General features: G+C 38.7%; 1 protein-coding gene across 1 annotated transcript in view; it reads right to left on the bottom strand.

Moving 5' to 3' along the window:
* The window catches only part of RP1 (RP1 axonemal microtubule associated), a 179,564-nt gene that overhangs the window by 136,868 nt on the left and 26,077 nt on the right, over nt 1-16,619 (bottom strand). The window contains exons 6-15 of the mRNA XM_074881345.1: nt 16,355-16,487; nt 11,294-11,445; nt 10,622-10,700; nt 9,704-9,779; nt 8,077-8,153; nt 7,953-7,984; nt 7,683-7,812; nt 4,838-4,941; nt 1,696-1,869; nt 842-1,054 (exon numbers count right to left, since the gene is read on the bottom strand). Coding sequence (XP_074737446.1) covers nt 842-1,054; nt 1,696-1,869; nt 4,838-4,941; nt 7,683-7,812; nt 7,953-7,984; nt 8,077-8,153; nt 9,704-9,779; nt 10,622-10,700; nt 11,294-11,445; nt 16,355-16,487 — 1,170 coding nt within the window. The remainder of the gene's footprint in view (nt 1-841; nt 1,055-1,695; nt 1,870-4,837; nt 4,942-7,682; nt 7,813-7,952; nt 7,985-8,076; nt 8,154-9,703; nt 9,780-10,621; nt 10,701-11,293; nt 11,446-16,354; nt 16,488-16,619) is intronic.

The raw sequence follows: 16,619 nt of genomic DNA, 5'->3' as shown, positions 1-16,619 counted from the left end.
TGAAAGTGTTCTGATTTCTGTTAGGATTTTGGCAAAGTCTAGGATACATTCAAAGGAGTTTCCCACTTAACTTACATCTTAATTATTCATTAGTGGGTTTTATCATCAGTTTATTTAGACTCAATACCACTTTAAAACCCTGAACATGTTTGTGCTCTGCCACATTCAAAGCAATTATATCACTTCATATCAGCAGACATAGGATTAGTAAACATTGAGTCTAATGAGCAAATACTAATGTCTCATTCTCTTTTTTGCTCTCAAATGTAAATCTGCAACAGTTAAACTCCTAGTAGGAGGAGAATATTATAGGTTCAAAGATCAACCATTCCCCAAGCTTAGTTTTATTACTAAATATACAGGCTACTGGTGAGGTATTTCAAGAATAAACTCTATGTGGTTGCCTGATGAGGAAAAAAAATCAGGATCTTCATTTCAGACAAAACAGAATCATTTGTAAAAGCTAGGATGTTAACATCTTCCAAACTCACACCAGTATAAGTGTGGTTGTTTAATAGAAATCAAATTAGCACAACAGAATCTTGACAGACTCATCAGCTATCTAGCAACAAATAAATTTTAACTACATCCAAATTCTCAATAGTTTACAAATATAATCACATCTTTACAATCAAGTGCCAAATAGACATGACAGCTTCTCTTGCTATATTTTTCTATCTTTCCTTAGGCAAATGAAGGAAAAGATCTGAGAAATTTTAAATCTCAACAATGTTTTATCCCATTTTTATCCAAGCAAGTAAAATAAAATTTCTCTGCTATCACTGACAATTTACTCAAATATCTTTATCTACAGAGGGAAATACAAACAAGATCTGCTTACTGTTCCGTTGCACTGGTCATCTTTGATCTTCAGATACATTCTTGGGTTTCTCACACTTTCAAACATGCAGACTCCAGAGCTGATTTTATGCACCTTCCAGCAGGACTCCTGCTGCTGCTGACCTGCTCCGCTGCAGCTCCCATCAGGTCTGAGGCACAGAGCCTGGCAGAGACTTGTGTTGAGCAGAATGATGGCACCATGGTGAAATACACCCTCCAAACCACAGACAAGAAGTCCTTTGTGAATAGCACATCTTTTCTCCATATTAAACTTTGACATTTATATTGTTCATACTGATTTATTTTAAGCACTTATTAATGCATTTCCATGTATAAATGGAAACTAATAAGTCCCAAGTAATTCAATTATACCTCCAGCCTTTGAATATTTGCTGCATTCTGTGCAGACACTAAGGTGGATAGTGGAAATATTTCCCTATTCTGCAGCTTTCCTGCTTTTTATTGTTCAGCAGCCCAGCGCAACATCCAGAGCACAAGGAGCATGGCAAGTTAAGGAATTTGTTCTCTTTTCAAATTAAGTAATTTCCCATGCAGCTCTCCTGTATGTACCTACCTTCCTACTTTTCAAAGGTTTACTAAGAAGTTTAGAGATGCATTTTTTTTTGTAACAGCCCACCCTTTGGCATATAACACCTGCAGTATCGGCATCGCTCATACCATGAGAGCAGTTAAACTTCTCAAGTGAAGCCTACTTGTTAAGCTGTGGTTTAGCTCCACCTGGCGGGAGAGGATCACTCCTTTAGCTTGCAATCCTCTGACATTTGAGTAGATGCAATCTGCTTTATAACAGTAAATTTTAGAAGAGTCTTCTTAATATCCCTCTGCCCACCTTACCTTGACATGCACAACAAATTCTTTGCAAAGTCCAGTGTATCCGGTTGTTTCATCAGCTGCTTTGCCTTGAAGATCGAACGTAACAGTGTGACCTGGGCTTCTGGCAGACTCAAGAATGGCACAACCATTTGGTTGAAGGTGAACACGGAGCTCACAGCAAGTCTTGTCTTTGCTCTAACAAAGTCAAAGTAGGAATAATAAATTATATGAACTACTAGACATGGCAAAATCCAGAACAGAGACTATCACAAAATAGTTTCTGTATTGTTCAAGTTTCCACTATATTACCAGTCTAGTACAAAAATGTCTTTATATTTTTAAGATTTGCAGTCCTGGTACCAAAGTCCTAAAATGTGGACTCCAGAATTTCAAAGCACAGAAACAGTTCATCTTACGATGACACAGATCTGAGGATAACATGAAAGATAGCTGGGTGCCTCAAGCAGCAGGAGAGTTAGAGTCTCAGCCTAAAACATGGCAAACAAGTTTGGAATGTAAAATTGACATAGACAGCAAATGAACTACAGCAGCTTTCTACCATTAGCTCCTCTTCGTTTGTCTCAGTGTTTGTCCTCATTTACTTATACTGTTCTCACAGAAAACACTGAAGGAGTCAGAAGTTTTACTTGACAGAGTACAACAACACACTATTCGTGCTTATCTGTTCAGGCTTGCAGACTGTGCAATCCCATTGTATAAAAGAGACAATATACAAAATACATATTTAAATATTTTATCAACCCCATCATCATTCTCATATTTAAATAAAACTAGGATTTTAATAAATGTAAAGTCATAGAATCATTGAATGGTTTGGGTTGGAAGGGACCTTAAAGATCATCTAGTTCCAACCCCTCCCTTTCCACTAGATCAGGTTGCTCAAAGCCCCATCCAACCTGGCCTTGAACGCTTCCAGGGAGGGGGCAGCCACAACCTCTCTGGGCAACATGTTCCAGTGTCTCACCACGCTCACAGTAAAGAATTTCTTCCTTATAGCTAATCTAAATATACTTTCTTTCAGTTTGAAACCGGTACCCCATGTCCTATCACTACATTCCCTTATGAAAATTCCTTCCCCATGTTTCCTGTAGGCCCCCTTTAAGTACTGGAAGGCTGCTATAAGGTCTCCCTGGAGCCATCTCTTCTCTAAGTTGAACAACCCCAACTCTCTCAGTCTGTCCTCACAGGGGAGGTGCTCCAGCCCCCTGATTATCTTCATGGCCCTCCTCTGGGTGCACTTGAGCAGGTCCATATGCTTCTTATGTTGGGATTCCCAGAGCTGGATGCAGTACTCCAGGTGTGGTCTCAAGAGAGCAGACCTGCTGGCCTCACTTCACAGAATCACAGAATCATCAAGGTTGGAAAAGACCTTGAAGATCAGCTAGTCCAACCATTAACCTAACACTGACAGTTCCCAACTACGCCATATCCCTAAGCGCTATGTCAACGCAACTCTTAAACACCTCCAGCAATGGGGACTCCACCACCTCCCTGGGCAGCCCATTCCAATGCCTAACAACCTGTTCTGTAAAGAAATGCTTCCTAATATCCAGTCTAAACCTTCCCTGGCGCAATTTGAGGCCATTCCCTCTTGTCCTATCACTTGTTACTTGGTTAAAGAGACTCATCCCCAGCTCTCTGCACCCTCCTTTCAGGCAGCTGTAGAGGGCGATGAGGTCTCCCCTCAGCCTCCTCTTCTCCAGACTAAACAACCCCAGTTCCCTCAGCCACTCCTCATAAGACATGTGCTCCAGACCCTTCACCAGCTTCGTTGTCCTTCTTTGGACACGCTCAAGTGATTCAGTGTCCTTTTTGTAGTGAGGGGCCCAAAACTGAACACAGTCATCGAGGTGCGGCCTCACCAGTGCCGAGCACAGGGGTAAGATCACTTCCCTGTCCCTGCTGGCCACGCTATTTCTGATACAAGCCAGGATGCCATTGGCCTTCTTGGCCACCTGGGCACACTGCTGGCTCATGTTCAGCCGGCTGTCAATCAACACCCCCAGGTCCCCCTCTGACTGGCAGCTCTCCAGCCACTCCTCCCCAAGCCTGTAGCGCTGCTGGGGGTTGTTGTGGCCCAAGTGCAGCACCCGGCATTTGGCCTTATTGAAGCTCTTCCAGTTGGCCTTAGCCCATCGCTCCAGCCTGTCCCGGTCTCTCTGCAGAGTCTCCCTACCCTCGAGCAGATCAACAGTCCCACCCAACTTGGTGTCATCTGCAAACTTACTGAGGGTGCACTCGACCCCCTCATCTAGATCATCAATAAAGATGTTAAACAGGAGTGTCCCCAAAACTGAGCCCTGGGGGACACCACTCGTGACTGGCCGCCAATCGGATTTAACTCCGTTCACCACAACTCTTTAGTCCTGGCCATCCAGCCAGTCTTTTACCCAGCAAAGCGTGTGCCCATCCAAGCTGCGAGCAGCCAGTTTTGCCAGGAGAATGCTGTGGGAAATGGTGTCAAAGGCCTTACTGAAGTCAAGGTAGACTTTCCCTCATCCAATAAGCCAGTCACCCTGTCGTAGGAGGTGGTCAGGTTTGTCAGGTTTCTTTTGATGCAGACCAGGATACAGTTGGCTTTCTGAGCTGCGAGTTCACATTGCCAGCTCATGTCCAATTTTTCATCCACCAGTACCCCCAAGTCCTTCTTGGCAGGGCTGCTCTCAATCCCTTCATCCTCCAGCCTGTACTGATACTAGGGGTTGCCCCAACCCAGATGCAGGACCTTGTACTTGGCCTTGTTGAACCTCATGACATTCACATGGGCCCACTTCTCAAGCTTGTCCAGGTCCCTCTGGATGGCATCCCTCAGGCATGTCAACACAATATGAGGGCATTCCAGTTACCTTGGTAACATGTGGCAAGCCAATATAAATTACAGCTTGGAATGGCCAGGTATTCCTGCATCAAATCATTTAGTCTATTAAAAAATCCTACCAAAGAGTAAAAAGTAAACTGTGAGAAAACAGACAAAGCCCTATGTCTAAATTTGTCTATTCATTGGAATTTCCTGGGTTCAGTTCTGCAATTCTTAGCTCTTTATCTGACTGGAAGCAGTTATTAGAGAGATTAAAACAACATTATTTTTAATCAGACAATGAAATGTAATTATGAAGCAGAAATCAGTAACAGCTTTTCCTACCTTTCCAATTACATGGCCATTGACAACAGCAAGAGCAAGACGTGGCATCTGATGACTGCTGAATATACATATATTTCTCCCTTTGACATTTACATCAAAAAGACCTAAGAGTTAAATCAAAAAAATGTTAGAAGTATGAGAGTATGTTATTTCATATTTGTATTTAATTACAATTGATAATTTATCATTTTCAAGGGAAAAGAATTAATCAAGTGTTTAACTTAACAGTCTGACCTCTCTGATCAATGAATCCCCTCATTCCTTCAGGAATGGGCGTCTAGAGACTATTGTCTATTGTCTTGAGAAGAAAAACCCTGAGAGTTAATGATAAGGAACAAATTTCTTTTAATCAGCATATATGGTTTTTTTAAAAAAGATCCATAAAAAGAAGCTGAGGACTCCAGTGTAATGAACTGGGGTACAGTAATGAATTTATATGATAAATAACAGATCAGGTAGGGAACATAAAGCTCTCAGGTTGGAAAAGATAATTCATTTTCTCTGTATCCATATTAGAATTTGTAAATCAAATGTCGCACCATAGCTCACAGCTTCTAAAATTTTAAATCTGGCCAATTGTCCAAACAATTACCTCTTATAACTATAAAATACTGACGAAAGCTAAAGTAGTGCCATCTCTATTGTTTCCAGCAGAACACCTGATTTTTTTAAACAACTGTGCCCATTGTGCCCATCAGGATGATGCCACAAATCACAAAATACAGATGGGGCTTCTAGTCCTTGAGGCGAGATAGGGAGGACACATAACTGTCACAATGGGTCTCTGTGTACAGATAGAGATAAAGCTTCCTGAGAAATTACAAAGCGCTAGACCAAATCATCTTCTGATATAATTTGCCATCACAGCTTTGGAGGCCTTTGAATTATATTGCTTTAGATCTGCTGAAGACAAACAGTTCTACCAGTATCTGAAATGCAGAGTTTTCTATTAGGAAAGTTAGGTAGCTAATTTATGTCAGAGATTTTATTCCAAAGCACACACAAGGAAGCAGGGCCCCTAAATGAAAATTTAAACAACAGTTCCCAAGTCAGCACTTGCGGACTTCTGTTGCACATGACTATTCTAGATGTTTTGTAAATACTCCACATACAAATAAACCAAACAAATCTGAAAGAAGTTAAGGGAGAAAGATTTTGTTCTGAAGGCAGAAGAGTTGCATGATAGGTGTCTGCGTTCATTTTGTTCTTCTGTTTGTTTTGTACTCTGAACTATAAAAAAAGAATACATGGTTATTCCTGTGTCACTAACTGTTCCTCTGATATCAGGACAACTTTATTATATTATTCAGAAAAATCAAGCTCTTTTTGTTTACCAGTTTAATTCCTAAGTATTACTAAATTCTTGGGAGATTACAGATCACACTACTAATTTTTCTGATTTACAATCTAAATTAATTGACAGCCAGTTTATAACAATTTTGTTTTGATCTTTCTAATATATTTAATTGTATTTATCATCTTTAACTACTGATATTTAGTAGTTGTGCATCAGATTTGGTATTTGCACAATTATACATGTTACTTATTTAAAATTGTGGAGATAACACTCATATGAATTTTACATCTAGCATGTAAAAGTACACCAAAAAGATACAGAATGCAATAAAAATGTCACATGTTTATGCTGCAAAAATACCATTAGAAATGCACTAATCTATAGAAAGGAAAGTGCATCTAGATAAAAATCAGGAAACAGCAGTGTGAACTTGAATTCTGCATGTTAGATTATGAACTCTGCAGTGTCTAAGTGATCTGATTTGTCTAAATCAAACCAGATACAAGCCTTCAATCAAAGACACAGCATTAAAGAGCAACAAAGATGTGCTTACTGCATCAGTACAGATTAGAAACCAAATTTCTACAAGCAGGTAGTTTGGTCTGTCAACAAGTAATTCAGTTTGTGATCCTAAATGGATCTCCTTGGAGGAAGGATACTACCATGCTGTGCAACTGCTTTCAGGCATTTAAGACACTTGCAAATCCTAAAGCTGTAGATAGAAGTTTTGAGTTAATCAGTGTTTGAGTCACCAAATACTTTGAACTCAAGGACCAAAACTGCTAAATAATAGGAGCTTTAGTAAAATTACTCATCTCCCATGTTATACACTGGAGTTTGCTGGTGCAGCTTTTCTAAGGTGCCTTTATAAGCTATGCTAAGGAGTATTGATTGCTGTGCTCTCCATGTAATTTTTGGGTGTCCTGAAAGATTCTGTTCTATCACTTTGAAAAAGATGTGTATAAGGTCCCCGGGAAGATGTCAGAAAGTCTGCACAGCTCCATCACTACAAAGATAACAAAAATATGTGTCTAATATGATACATATTATAGTAGGATGGAAGCTGATGAAGAGGTGGAACTTGAAGAGTGCCATTAAAATCAATGAAAAGGATGGAACAAAATTAAATTTTTACATATATATATACACACACACATATACACATAAATGCTCCCTATTAATGAACTATGCCTGGAAATTTGAACTTGTTATCTTAGATGGATCTAGTTACAAAAGACTGTAACTTTCCTTGCCATAGAAGTTCCATGGGAACATTAAACTGCAGATAACAAGAAGTTTCTATTTGGTAAGTGAAAGCCAGTGACAAGATACCATATGAGATATTTTTTGTGCTTTATATGCAAATCAAGCATATAACTTCTGAGTTCTTATAACATTAATACATGTAAATATTTTAAGTACAGAAAATGTTTATTATAATTATCTACTTCTATTCATTACAGGAATCACTATAGGAGATCACAGCGAACTATAAAGTTCTCCTTTCTCATATCTTTTATGCATACATGCACATGAAAAATACTTTACCATATTTGTTTTTCTTGTCACCAAGAGCATCAACACTGCTATCTGGACTGAGGCAAATGAAGCCATGGGTGAGCCTGCTGTAAAACTGAAGTGTATTGCCTTCCTGAAATTTCCACTTTTCGGCAGCCCACTAGTTTTGTAAACAACAAGCAGAAAAGACTTATGAGAAGATGATACACAGGAATTTGACATACATGAGAAAAACTGAGCTGATTTCACTCAAAGCATAATTTGAATAGTTTAAATACAAATGAAAAGGTACGTTCTTACAGTTTCCTCTCTCCTGAGTTCCAGTTCTTGCCCTGTACAGATAAAAACCGTGTAATTACTTTACAGAACATCCTCATTCAGCTGCAGTGAGGTTGGGTTCTCCTCCCCACCAATTTTCACTTACTTCCTGGAAAAGTGCTGGCACCTGTCACAGTCAGTTCTCTAGCAATATTGCCATCATCCTGCCCCTGGTCTAGCCACCTAAAAAACAGAACCCATTTCAGTAATATAACCTTGACTGGCAACTTCCACAATGGCACTTGCATACTGATACTTCCTGTTCTATTTATCAAAGTCTCAAGGCTGACAAAAAACAATCAAAACATCCAGCTTTAGTGAAAAGAGATTGACTTTGGCAAAAATGGTTTTATTTGTTTGCTCTTGATGAAACTTATAAATAAATACTTTCCTGGACTGAGGTACAAGGGCCCAAGCCAATTATTACAAATCAGAGAACTCATACTGGTCCTAGATCAATAACAAAAGGTGCAGTGGTCATGTTGTTTGCTCTTCCTGTCTGCAAGAAGGCTACAGCAGGATACAAAGAGTTCCATGCCCTGAAAATCCCTATACAGGGAGGCAAATCCAACACAGGCAATAATTTTATCATGTCTGAACTATACTTTTATAATGCCATTGTACCTGCCTCACATCTACTTACATAAGTTTAAGTTCATTTGAGTCAAAAGGATTCACACACTGTGGGAGCAAGATCAGCAAGCATAGCGTTGGGCTCTAACAATAAGTAGCACATACCCTGTATTTTTCTGCCTGAAATGGATTTGAACTCTCCCTAAATTATGTATGAAGCTAGCATTATAGATCTCTTCGTAGCAGTTCATCTCATCTAGAATACAGAATCAAAATTAGGTCAAGCAAAGATGAGGTGCTGTATCTGATAGGCAGAAAGTCCTTACTTGCACATAAATCAGTTTCAGTGTGCACATCGCTCACTCCGAGCTGTCTCGGGCAGTTATTTATTCACTCAGAGAAGTGAGAGGAGGAAATAGAATTGAGGTGCCACTGGCAAGCTGCAGCTAGATTCATACGTGACTGGACTTTACTATTCCTAATATTTGCACTGATCTTTATCAATTATAATTTTTTCGTAAGGTGTTGAGAATTAATCAGGCATAGATAAAATTAGAAATGAGCTATAGAACAGAAGATTCAGAGCAGCAGCATCTTCAGGGGAAATGCAAGGGAAGCTAGGATTGCTTAAAGTTACATTAGAGTTCAGTGACAGGCTGCAAGGCAAATGAGAAAAAGAGATGTGGTCAGCTAGCTGTGTTTGTGATAGCCATTTCACAGATTTAAAATCAGATCCTGAGCTCATTGAACCCCAAGTTAATCTCCATACTAACTTCAGTAAAGTAGGACCAGTCTGCTGGAGAGACAGAAACCCACTGTTCTGAAAAGCCTCGCACCACATGACGTGGAAGAATGAATGGACCTGCTGGTGTCAGATCCAAGGTGTTGGATATGGGCAACGTGTCAAAAAAGTATGTCCTGAATAGTTCACAAGGCGCAAGAATGGAAGGTTCCCAGGCAGAACTTTTTATTTATTTTTCATTAGCTCAAATGCACCAGAGATTTGGGGCAGATACTACTCAGAGACCTGTAAAAAGAATCAGACCATTTCAGCTCACTTTTTAGGAAACACATATTTCCCTTGACAGCATATTTCAGAAGAAAAACTATGATTAATTACAAATTCATTACAAATCTAACCTAAATGAAACACCACCAACCTGTGACAAAGAAAAGTATAACCCAAATCTGTTACAGGATCCTTGATTACAACTTTGTCCAGAAACCAGCCGTTTCCTTAGAATAAATGTAAAAAAATAAAATAAAAAAAGTTAGTTCATGAGAGGAAGATTTAATGGCTTCTGACTTCCCATGGCTTTCTCTCTTCTACTGGAACTGCATAATCTGCAGCTCCACTGGCTGGAGAGAAGTCAGTACCTGCTCTAGCTACTGTAGAGCTTGCTTATGGGCCTGCTAGGCCCTCCCTGACTGTCATGGCTCTGAGTGCCGCACTTCTCCCCCATCATTTAACATAGTCATTGTATGAGACTTATTTTCTTTGTCAATCAAAATATCAACAAGACTAGATAGCAGCTTATCATGGCTCAACATAAGTTCCTATGTTTTACAATATTTAGGCTTAAGAGTTTGAAAACAGGTCTTGTGACTGCAAGCAATTTGAGTTCCACCATTAATTGGGTGTCTAATGACAAGATAGTATAACCAAAATATCCAACTGCATCTTTACAATGTAACTGATAAACGCTAATCAACCTAAAATTATAATAGCCAATTTTATCTATAACACAGACTGCACAAGACATATTCAATGTCTTATCATGCAGACACTCCCCCTCTTCAGAGTTTTTCCATATGAATTAGTCAAAAATGATGGAACAGTAGCAGATGGCGTCCTTAATATAATGGTTGAGAGTATACTGAAAGTGAGCAAAATTATTTGAAATTTGTGGTGATACAAGAAGATAACTGTGTCACTTGAACAGTTTCCTTAGAAGCCTTTGTCTTTCACTTCTAAAAAGTTTTCATACTTTCAGTTTAAGAAATACATATTGTATTTCAAAGAAAAGGTCAATAACTTTTCAGGCAGTATTCAGTGATTAGAGAGAGAGATTACTGACCTGATCCAAGACCATTGTGTCCTATAACAATCTTGTACAAATGTCCAAGGTGCACAGCTTCAACAGCAAAGATGTCAGTCTGTAATCAATCCACAAAAGTTCAGTAAAATCTAAAAAGCAGAGCATTCTTTAGCTGTGGAATCCCAAAGACCCATAAACCCATAGAAATCTTTTGTCAAGATCATCCTTTGAAATATCAGCTAATGATAAGGTGAGAACAAACCAAGGACACGTTTCCTGAAATAAAAGAATTAAGCAAGCCTGATTGCTTTGCTAATGGAAGAGTTCCATTAAAATGAATGGGATCAGAGTCAGAAAAAAGAAACCAGCTGAAAGCTTCATTGGCTAAACAATTACAAATTACAGCAGATTTCAACATTAGAAATGCAGATATAAAATGCAAAGTTTCATTTTCTCTTCAGTTATAAATCAAACTTTTAGAAGAACTAAAAACAAAATTACACAGCTTACCTATTTTATAAATTAAAATTCTGTCTTCCAAATGCACTGGTATACCTTTAGAAAGTATTTTTGGCTTAATTATGGAATTTTGGGGAAACACTGGAATGCAGTAATTATCTCTTTTCTAATTGCACATTGCCTGGAGTAACCATACACCTGAGAGAGAAAAGCCAGTCAAACATACCAGAAAATGCCCTGTCTTTCACTTACTTGTCCTTTTAAAAATTTCTTGGGTTTCTGTGACCTGAGCAGCTGTCTTGATCCTGTATCACCTCTTTCTCCATAAACAGAAATATAGACATCAGCCTCAGTTCCAGCATTCCACAATTCTCCCGTTGTCACATGCACTTCATAGCCAGTCACTGACAATAAGAGATGACAACCTTTCGTATCACAAACGCTATTATAGTTACAATAACATCTAGCTGTGAAAGTGCCTGTAGAGTCCAAATACATCTGTGTCAAGGACAGTTAGGGTATAAAACCTTAAAAACCTTATTCAGTATTCAGTAAAATAGCGTACAAACTTGCTCTGGTGTTACATTTATGCTTTTTATCCCAGACTGTCACTATGAGGAATGCAACCAGAACTGAACTTTAAATGCACAATGGTGTGTCTTTGTCCTGCAGCGTTACTTGAAACCATCACAAAGCTGAAAAGTAAATAACATAAATCCAAGATTAGCCTCACCATAAGTGGTGAGATCAAAACTGTAAAAAACAACAGGAGCCATTAACATTTTGAATGCACTGGTTAACCAAACAAGCAAAAACCTAGCACCAAAGTTTTCATTTTCTAGGACCTCAGAAACCTGCATTGTTTTACTATTTTACTGATTCATGCAATAAGATAGTATAGACTTCCTCTATTACATTCCATATGAAAATTCTTTGAAGACTGTAAATTTGGGAGGAAAAGATAAGGACTTAAATTCAATAAATTGGTTACTGAATAGAAATGGATAGTGCAAATAAAATTAAATTTGAGTCAAAGTCCAACAAAACTAGAATAAACACTGTGATACATAAAATTATGTATCAGTAGAAAACTGTGGTCATTATAATGCAGATTTCGGAATCCGATAAAATTCAGAATTGAGATAAAAACCATGTAACTATAATCTTCAGTAGAAACATGGGGAAAGCTTATGCCAACATGCAGTAACAATATTTTGTTAGACCAAGTGAGATATAGAGAGAACAAAACGGTGAGAGAAAACCTCATTTTCTGGCACAAAAGCTCTTCTTCCAGATGTAGGTGTTCTTGTGCTTCTCTGTCTTGCAAGTAGAAAAGAGTTTCTGGACTGTTGGGTCCAGAAGATCAACATTATCATCATTCAATTATCAGTTTCCACTTAAAATATGTTATGAAGCTTGACTGTAGTCCTCTGAAGGAGGCTGCTCCCATATCTCACTCTTCTGATGGACAAGCACCTTCTCTTAATAACCAGTGAAAATTTATTCATGATCAGTCCATACCTGCAATTGTGCTAAGTGGCCATTCAGTGTTTATAACTTCTCCCTCGATGCTTATTCTTTTAATGAGTATCTCACATTTATTTACATGGTATTTGTGTGCAGGTTACTAAACAAGCTGTCTTTAAAGAATTCAGTTTGGATAATGGTAACAATCTAGCTAAAACAGTAGCACTCTGCACAGGGTATTTTAATGTGCCCACACAGAACACTAGTGCTAGTTTGCTTCTAGCGTCAGAGCTAACTCAATTAGAGATGATGACTGGGTACCTCTAAATTCCACTGAAGTATTGTACCATAGACATATGCTATTAATAAATCCAACATAGAGCCTTAAAATAGCTAACTTAAGCAATTTTCACAATTTTTTATACTTCTCTTTACCTCTCATAAGCCTAGGGATCATCCCAGCTTTATAAATATTTATGAGTATTTATAATGCTTACAGCTTTTATCCTAGGAAACACTGACCCTCTTAATGGAATGAAGCTGCGTCAGGGGAAGTTCAGATTGGACATTAGGACAAGATTCTGCACTGACAGGGTGATTGGTCACTGGAACAGGCTCCCAAGGGAAATGGTCATAGCACCAAGCCTGTCAGAGTTCAAGGATCATCTGGACAATGCCTTTAGTCATATGGTTTAGGTTTAGGCAGTTCTGTGAGGAGCAGGGAGTTGGACTTGATCTTTATAGGTCCCTTCCAACTTGAGATATTCTATGACACTTTCCTTTAGATATTCCATGGAAAAGCATGCAGAATGGAGATTAAGAGAAGGAACTGTATTTTTTACATTCATTTTTGTCTATAAGTGTAGAACATTACATTTGTAAACACATCATTCTGAAATTGGAAAGCTAAGTTTATTTATAAAATTTAATTCTTTCCCCGATGCCTATGAATTATGAGAGGTAGAACAAGGAGGTAAAGCACATATCTTTTTTCAGATCAGCTATTATTATTTGGACAAAAGCCAGCCACATTTAAAGCACAGAAGCTTTTAACAGTCTTTAGTTAGCAGCAGTCATGTATTATTTTTTCCAGAGTACACCTGTCTCAATATTGAAAATAGTTTTCATTTAGGAACTGTTAATTAATACTGTATTTTACCCACATCATTTACCATGTCACCACCTGATCTATTTACTTCCCCAAATTTCTCTTTATAGCACCCACATGAACAGACCATGGCAGAGGCAGAGAATGCATTTCTCCAGACCAACCATCCCATGTCTAAAACAACAATCCTCTCTATTTCTACAGTTCCCTCCTTCATTAACTATCTACTTTTCAGTTTCTGCAAGAAGAAAAGCAAAGGTCCACCAGGCACCAAACACTGTGTAACTCTGATTTATCCCCAGCAAATAGTCCATCATCACATAATTAAAGATTACATCATAAAACATGAGCAGAAGGGGACAAAAGTAGGATGGTTGAGGATAAAAAGTCAAACAAATGGTACTCAGTCCCCCAGCATTAGAGCCACAAAGTCTCTATGTAATACTTCTTAACAGTTTAATTCAGACGTTTTTCCTTTGAATAAAAAAGACTGTTAAATCAGAAAGTGTTTCAGCTTCATTTTATTCAGAAATTGGTTTTAAAGTGCCTCTCATCATCTCTCTTTCAGACTGAATCCAGACCTCTTCACTGTTCTGTTATCAAACTATCTTCTCTGAAGTTAAAAGCTATGTTCTCTTTTCACTGTCTCATGCAGAAATATAATATTGGCAAAAAGACACAGAGACAGTCTTTCAATTACTAAGTTAGAGATGAAACTGCCTTCTCCAAAGCTTTCAGCATGACCCCTCTTACACTGAGGCTGGTAGAAATGCACAGAGGTTCTTTTCTTCCTCTCTTGTGAGAGGGAGAAATTGTTAACTATAAAATGCAGATTAAGAGGATGGTTTATGTCTGCTGTTGTGCTTTAGAATGAACCAAGGTTACTTGATAATAAAAATCTTTCATTATATCTTTATCTCAGAAAGAAGAAAACAACCTACTCAGAAAGAAGTGCCTGGAAATTAGAAGGTTGGTAAGGTCAGTGTCCCAGAATATTAAGCAAGAGAACATTTGAGTAAGAACAGATACTGCAAGGAGAATTGAGCATATTCAATATAACATGTTAATCACCATTCATTAAGGTTTATTTAAAGGGGGGGAAGAGTGTTTGGTTTTCATACCAATGTGCTTGTATGTCCCCCTACACTAAAAATATTAAAGTCCCCTGAACAAAGAGACCAAACCTATGAGGGAGCTGGCTGACTGCCTCTGAGGCTTTTCATGCCCTCAAGGGTATGAAGATCATAACCACCTCAAGATCAAAAATCATTGTGGTTAGGGCTGGCCAGCCTCTCTCTACAGCATTTTATGAGCCATTTACAGCTGCTAACTACATCACTGGAGGAAACCTCTCCTGCTATTCTTTTTCACTTAAAGGCATATTAATGAGACACAAACCCGTTTTTCTGCTCTTCTTTTCGGGTTCTTAATCTCAGTGCTCAGTCATCATAGATATGCATAAACACAGCTCCAGACCGTCCAGCTCCTTATTACAAGAGTGACTGTCCCATGGTATGTTTCCCCACATTCATGGGCCATTTTCTGGACTTCTGCCCCTTAATTTCAATTATATCCTCTAGCCTGCACCCACAACAGCTGTTACCATTGAAATGCTTGTTACCATTTCAATTTTCCAAGATCAACACAAAGTACCATAAGCATAGCACCAAGCATTGTTATAGCATTAAACATTCTGAAAAAGGGGTTCCATAGTTTTTAGAGAACTTTGAATGGAAGTTTCTCTCATCCCATTAATCTTGGCCTCTGCAGTTGATGAGATTTCCTGGGGAAGGGAAAAGAGGATGGTGTAGAATCTGTCCCAGGTAGATCTTACTCTAGTGAAAGCTCCAGCACAAGTAATACCAGTGGTGTTATGACATTTTACCCTCTACCATCACACCCTACAGGATGGGAATCTGCCCCAGCACTCTTGCTCCCTCACCCACATCTCTCCTAGGATACACTGATCTGGCCATGCCCTTGTACTTTCCTTAGGCCAGAAAAGAACAATGTCATTTGGAGAGAAGGGAAGAGCAAGCACACACTTTCCACACCATTCTCATTGCTGAAGCAGAGAGACCATATAGCAACAACATTCAGCGTGGATGACAGGGATTGTTGTGGTAGAGCAGGACATTAAAACAGTATAAAAGAAGCAACACCAGATAATTTTTGTATTGTTTGGCATCATTCACCTTTAGAATTACAATACAATCTTTATGCGAGTAATGGATCTTTTAACACTTACAACCTCCTGAAATATTGTTAAAGTTTTGTTCCAAACCCAGAAATTAAAAGTATTCTGGAAGCCTGTCTCAGCTACTTACAAGAAAGAAACTAAAGCAGCAGCTACAATAATCATAATGGAGCTATAATCTTCAGTTATTGAAAATAAAGTTTGTGATCTTACTCATGTGTGATGACTTCATGGTAGATACACATACGTAAGGTGTCTCTACTATTGCTTCTATTTTTAAGCAAGCACAAATGCTGAAAATCTTACCAAAGAAGGAATCTTTTTGAAGGACCTGTGAAAGTCAAACCATTAAAGACTGTCCCATCTCCTTTCCAGTGATTCTTAACCTTTTACCTGAGTATGCCCAGTAACCACAGGAAAACAACACAGAAAAAGTATCATTGCAGTCAAAAAGTAATAGAGAGCCTGATGAAAAACAATGAACTCACCTCTACCAACATCAGTCTGTGGCCTGTTTTAGCTAATGTGGCAGTGTGCTTACCTGGAAGAATAGGCTGACCCTGCTGTAAAACAGGAAGCTCCATCAATATTTCCCCATCAGCCTGGTCCCAGGCCAACCATCGATGTGCAGGGAAAGAAAACTGCTCCCCTGAGAAAAGGTTGAGCAACTGCACCTAAACAGCACCAATAATTGCAATTTAAGTTGCTGATGTCAGTCCAGACAGAACAGAACATGAAACATGTGGGATGCTGTTGAAATCTGTGTAGGTAGAGCTCTGTGGCACAATCACAAAACCATGGGTTTG

Source organism: Strix uralensis, chromosome 1 (assembly GCF_047716275.1).
Source record: "Strix uralensis isolate ZFMK-TIS-50842 chromosome 1, bStrUra1, whole genome shotgun sequence".
In the NCBI taxonomy this organism is placed as follows: domain Eukaryota; kingdom Metazoa; phylum Chordata; class Aves; order Strigiformes; family Strigidae; genus Strix; species Strix uralensis.
Note: the sequence above shows the minus strand (reverse complement) of the source record. Positions and strands in the feature narration are given on the sequence as shown.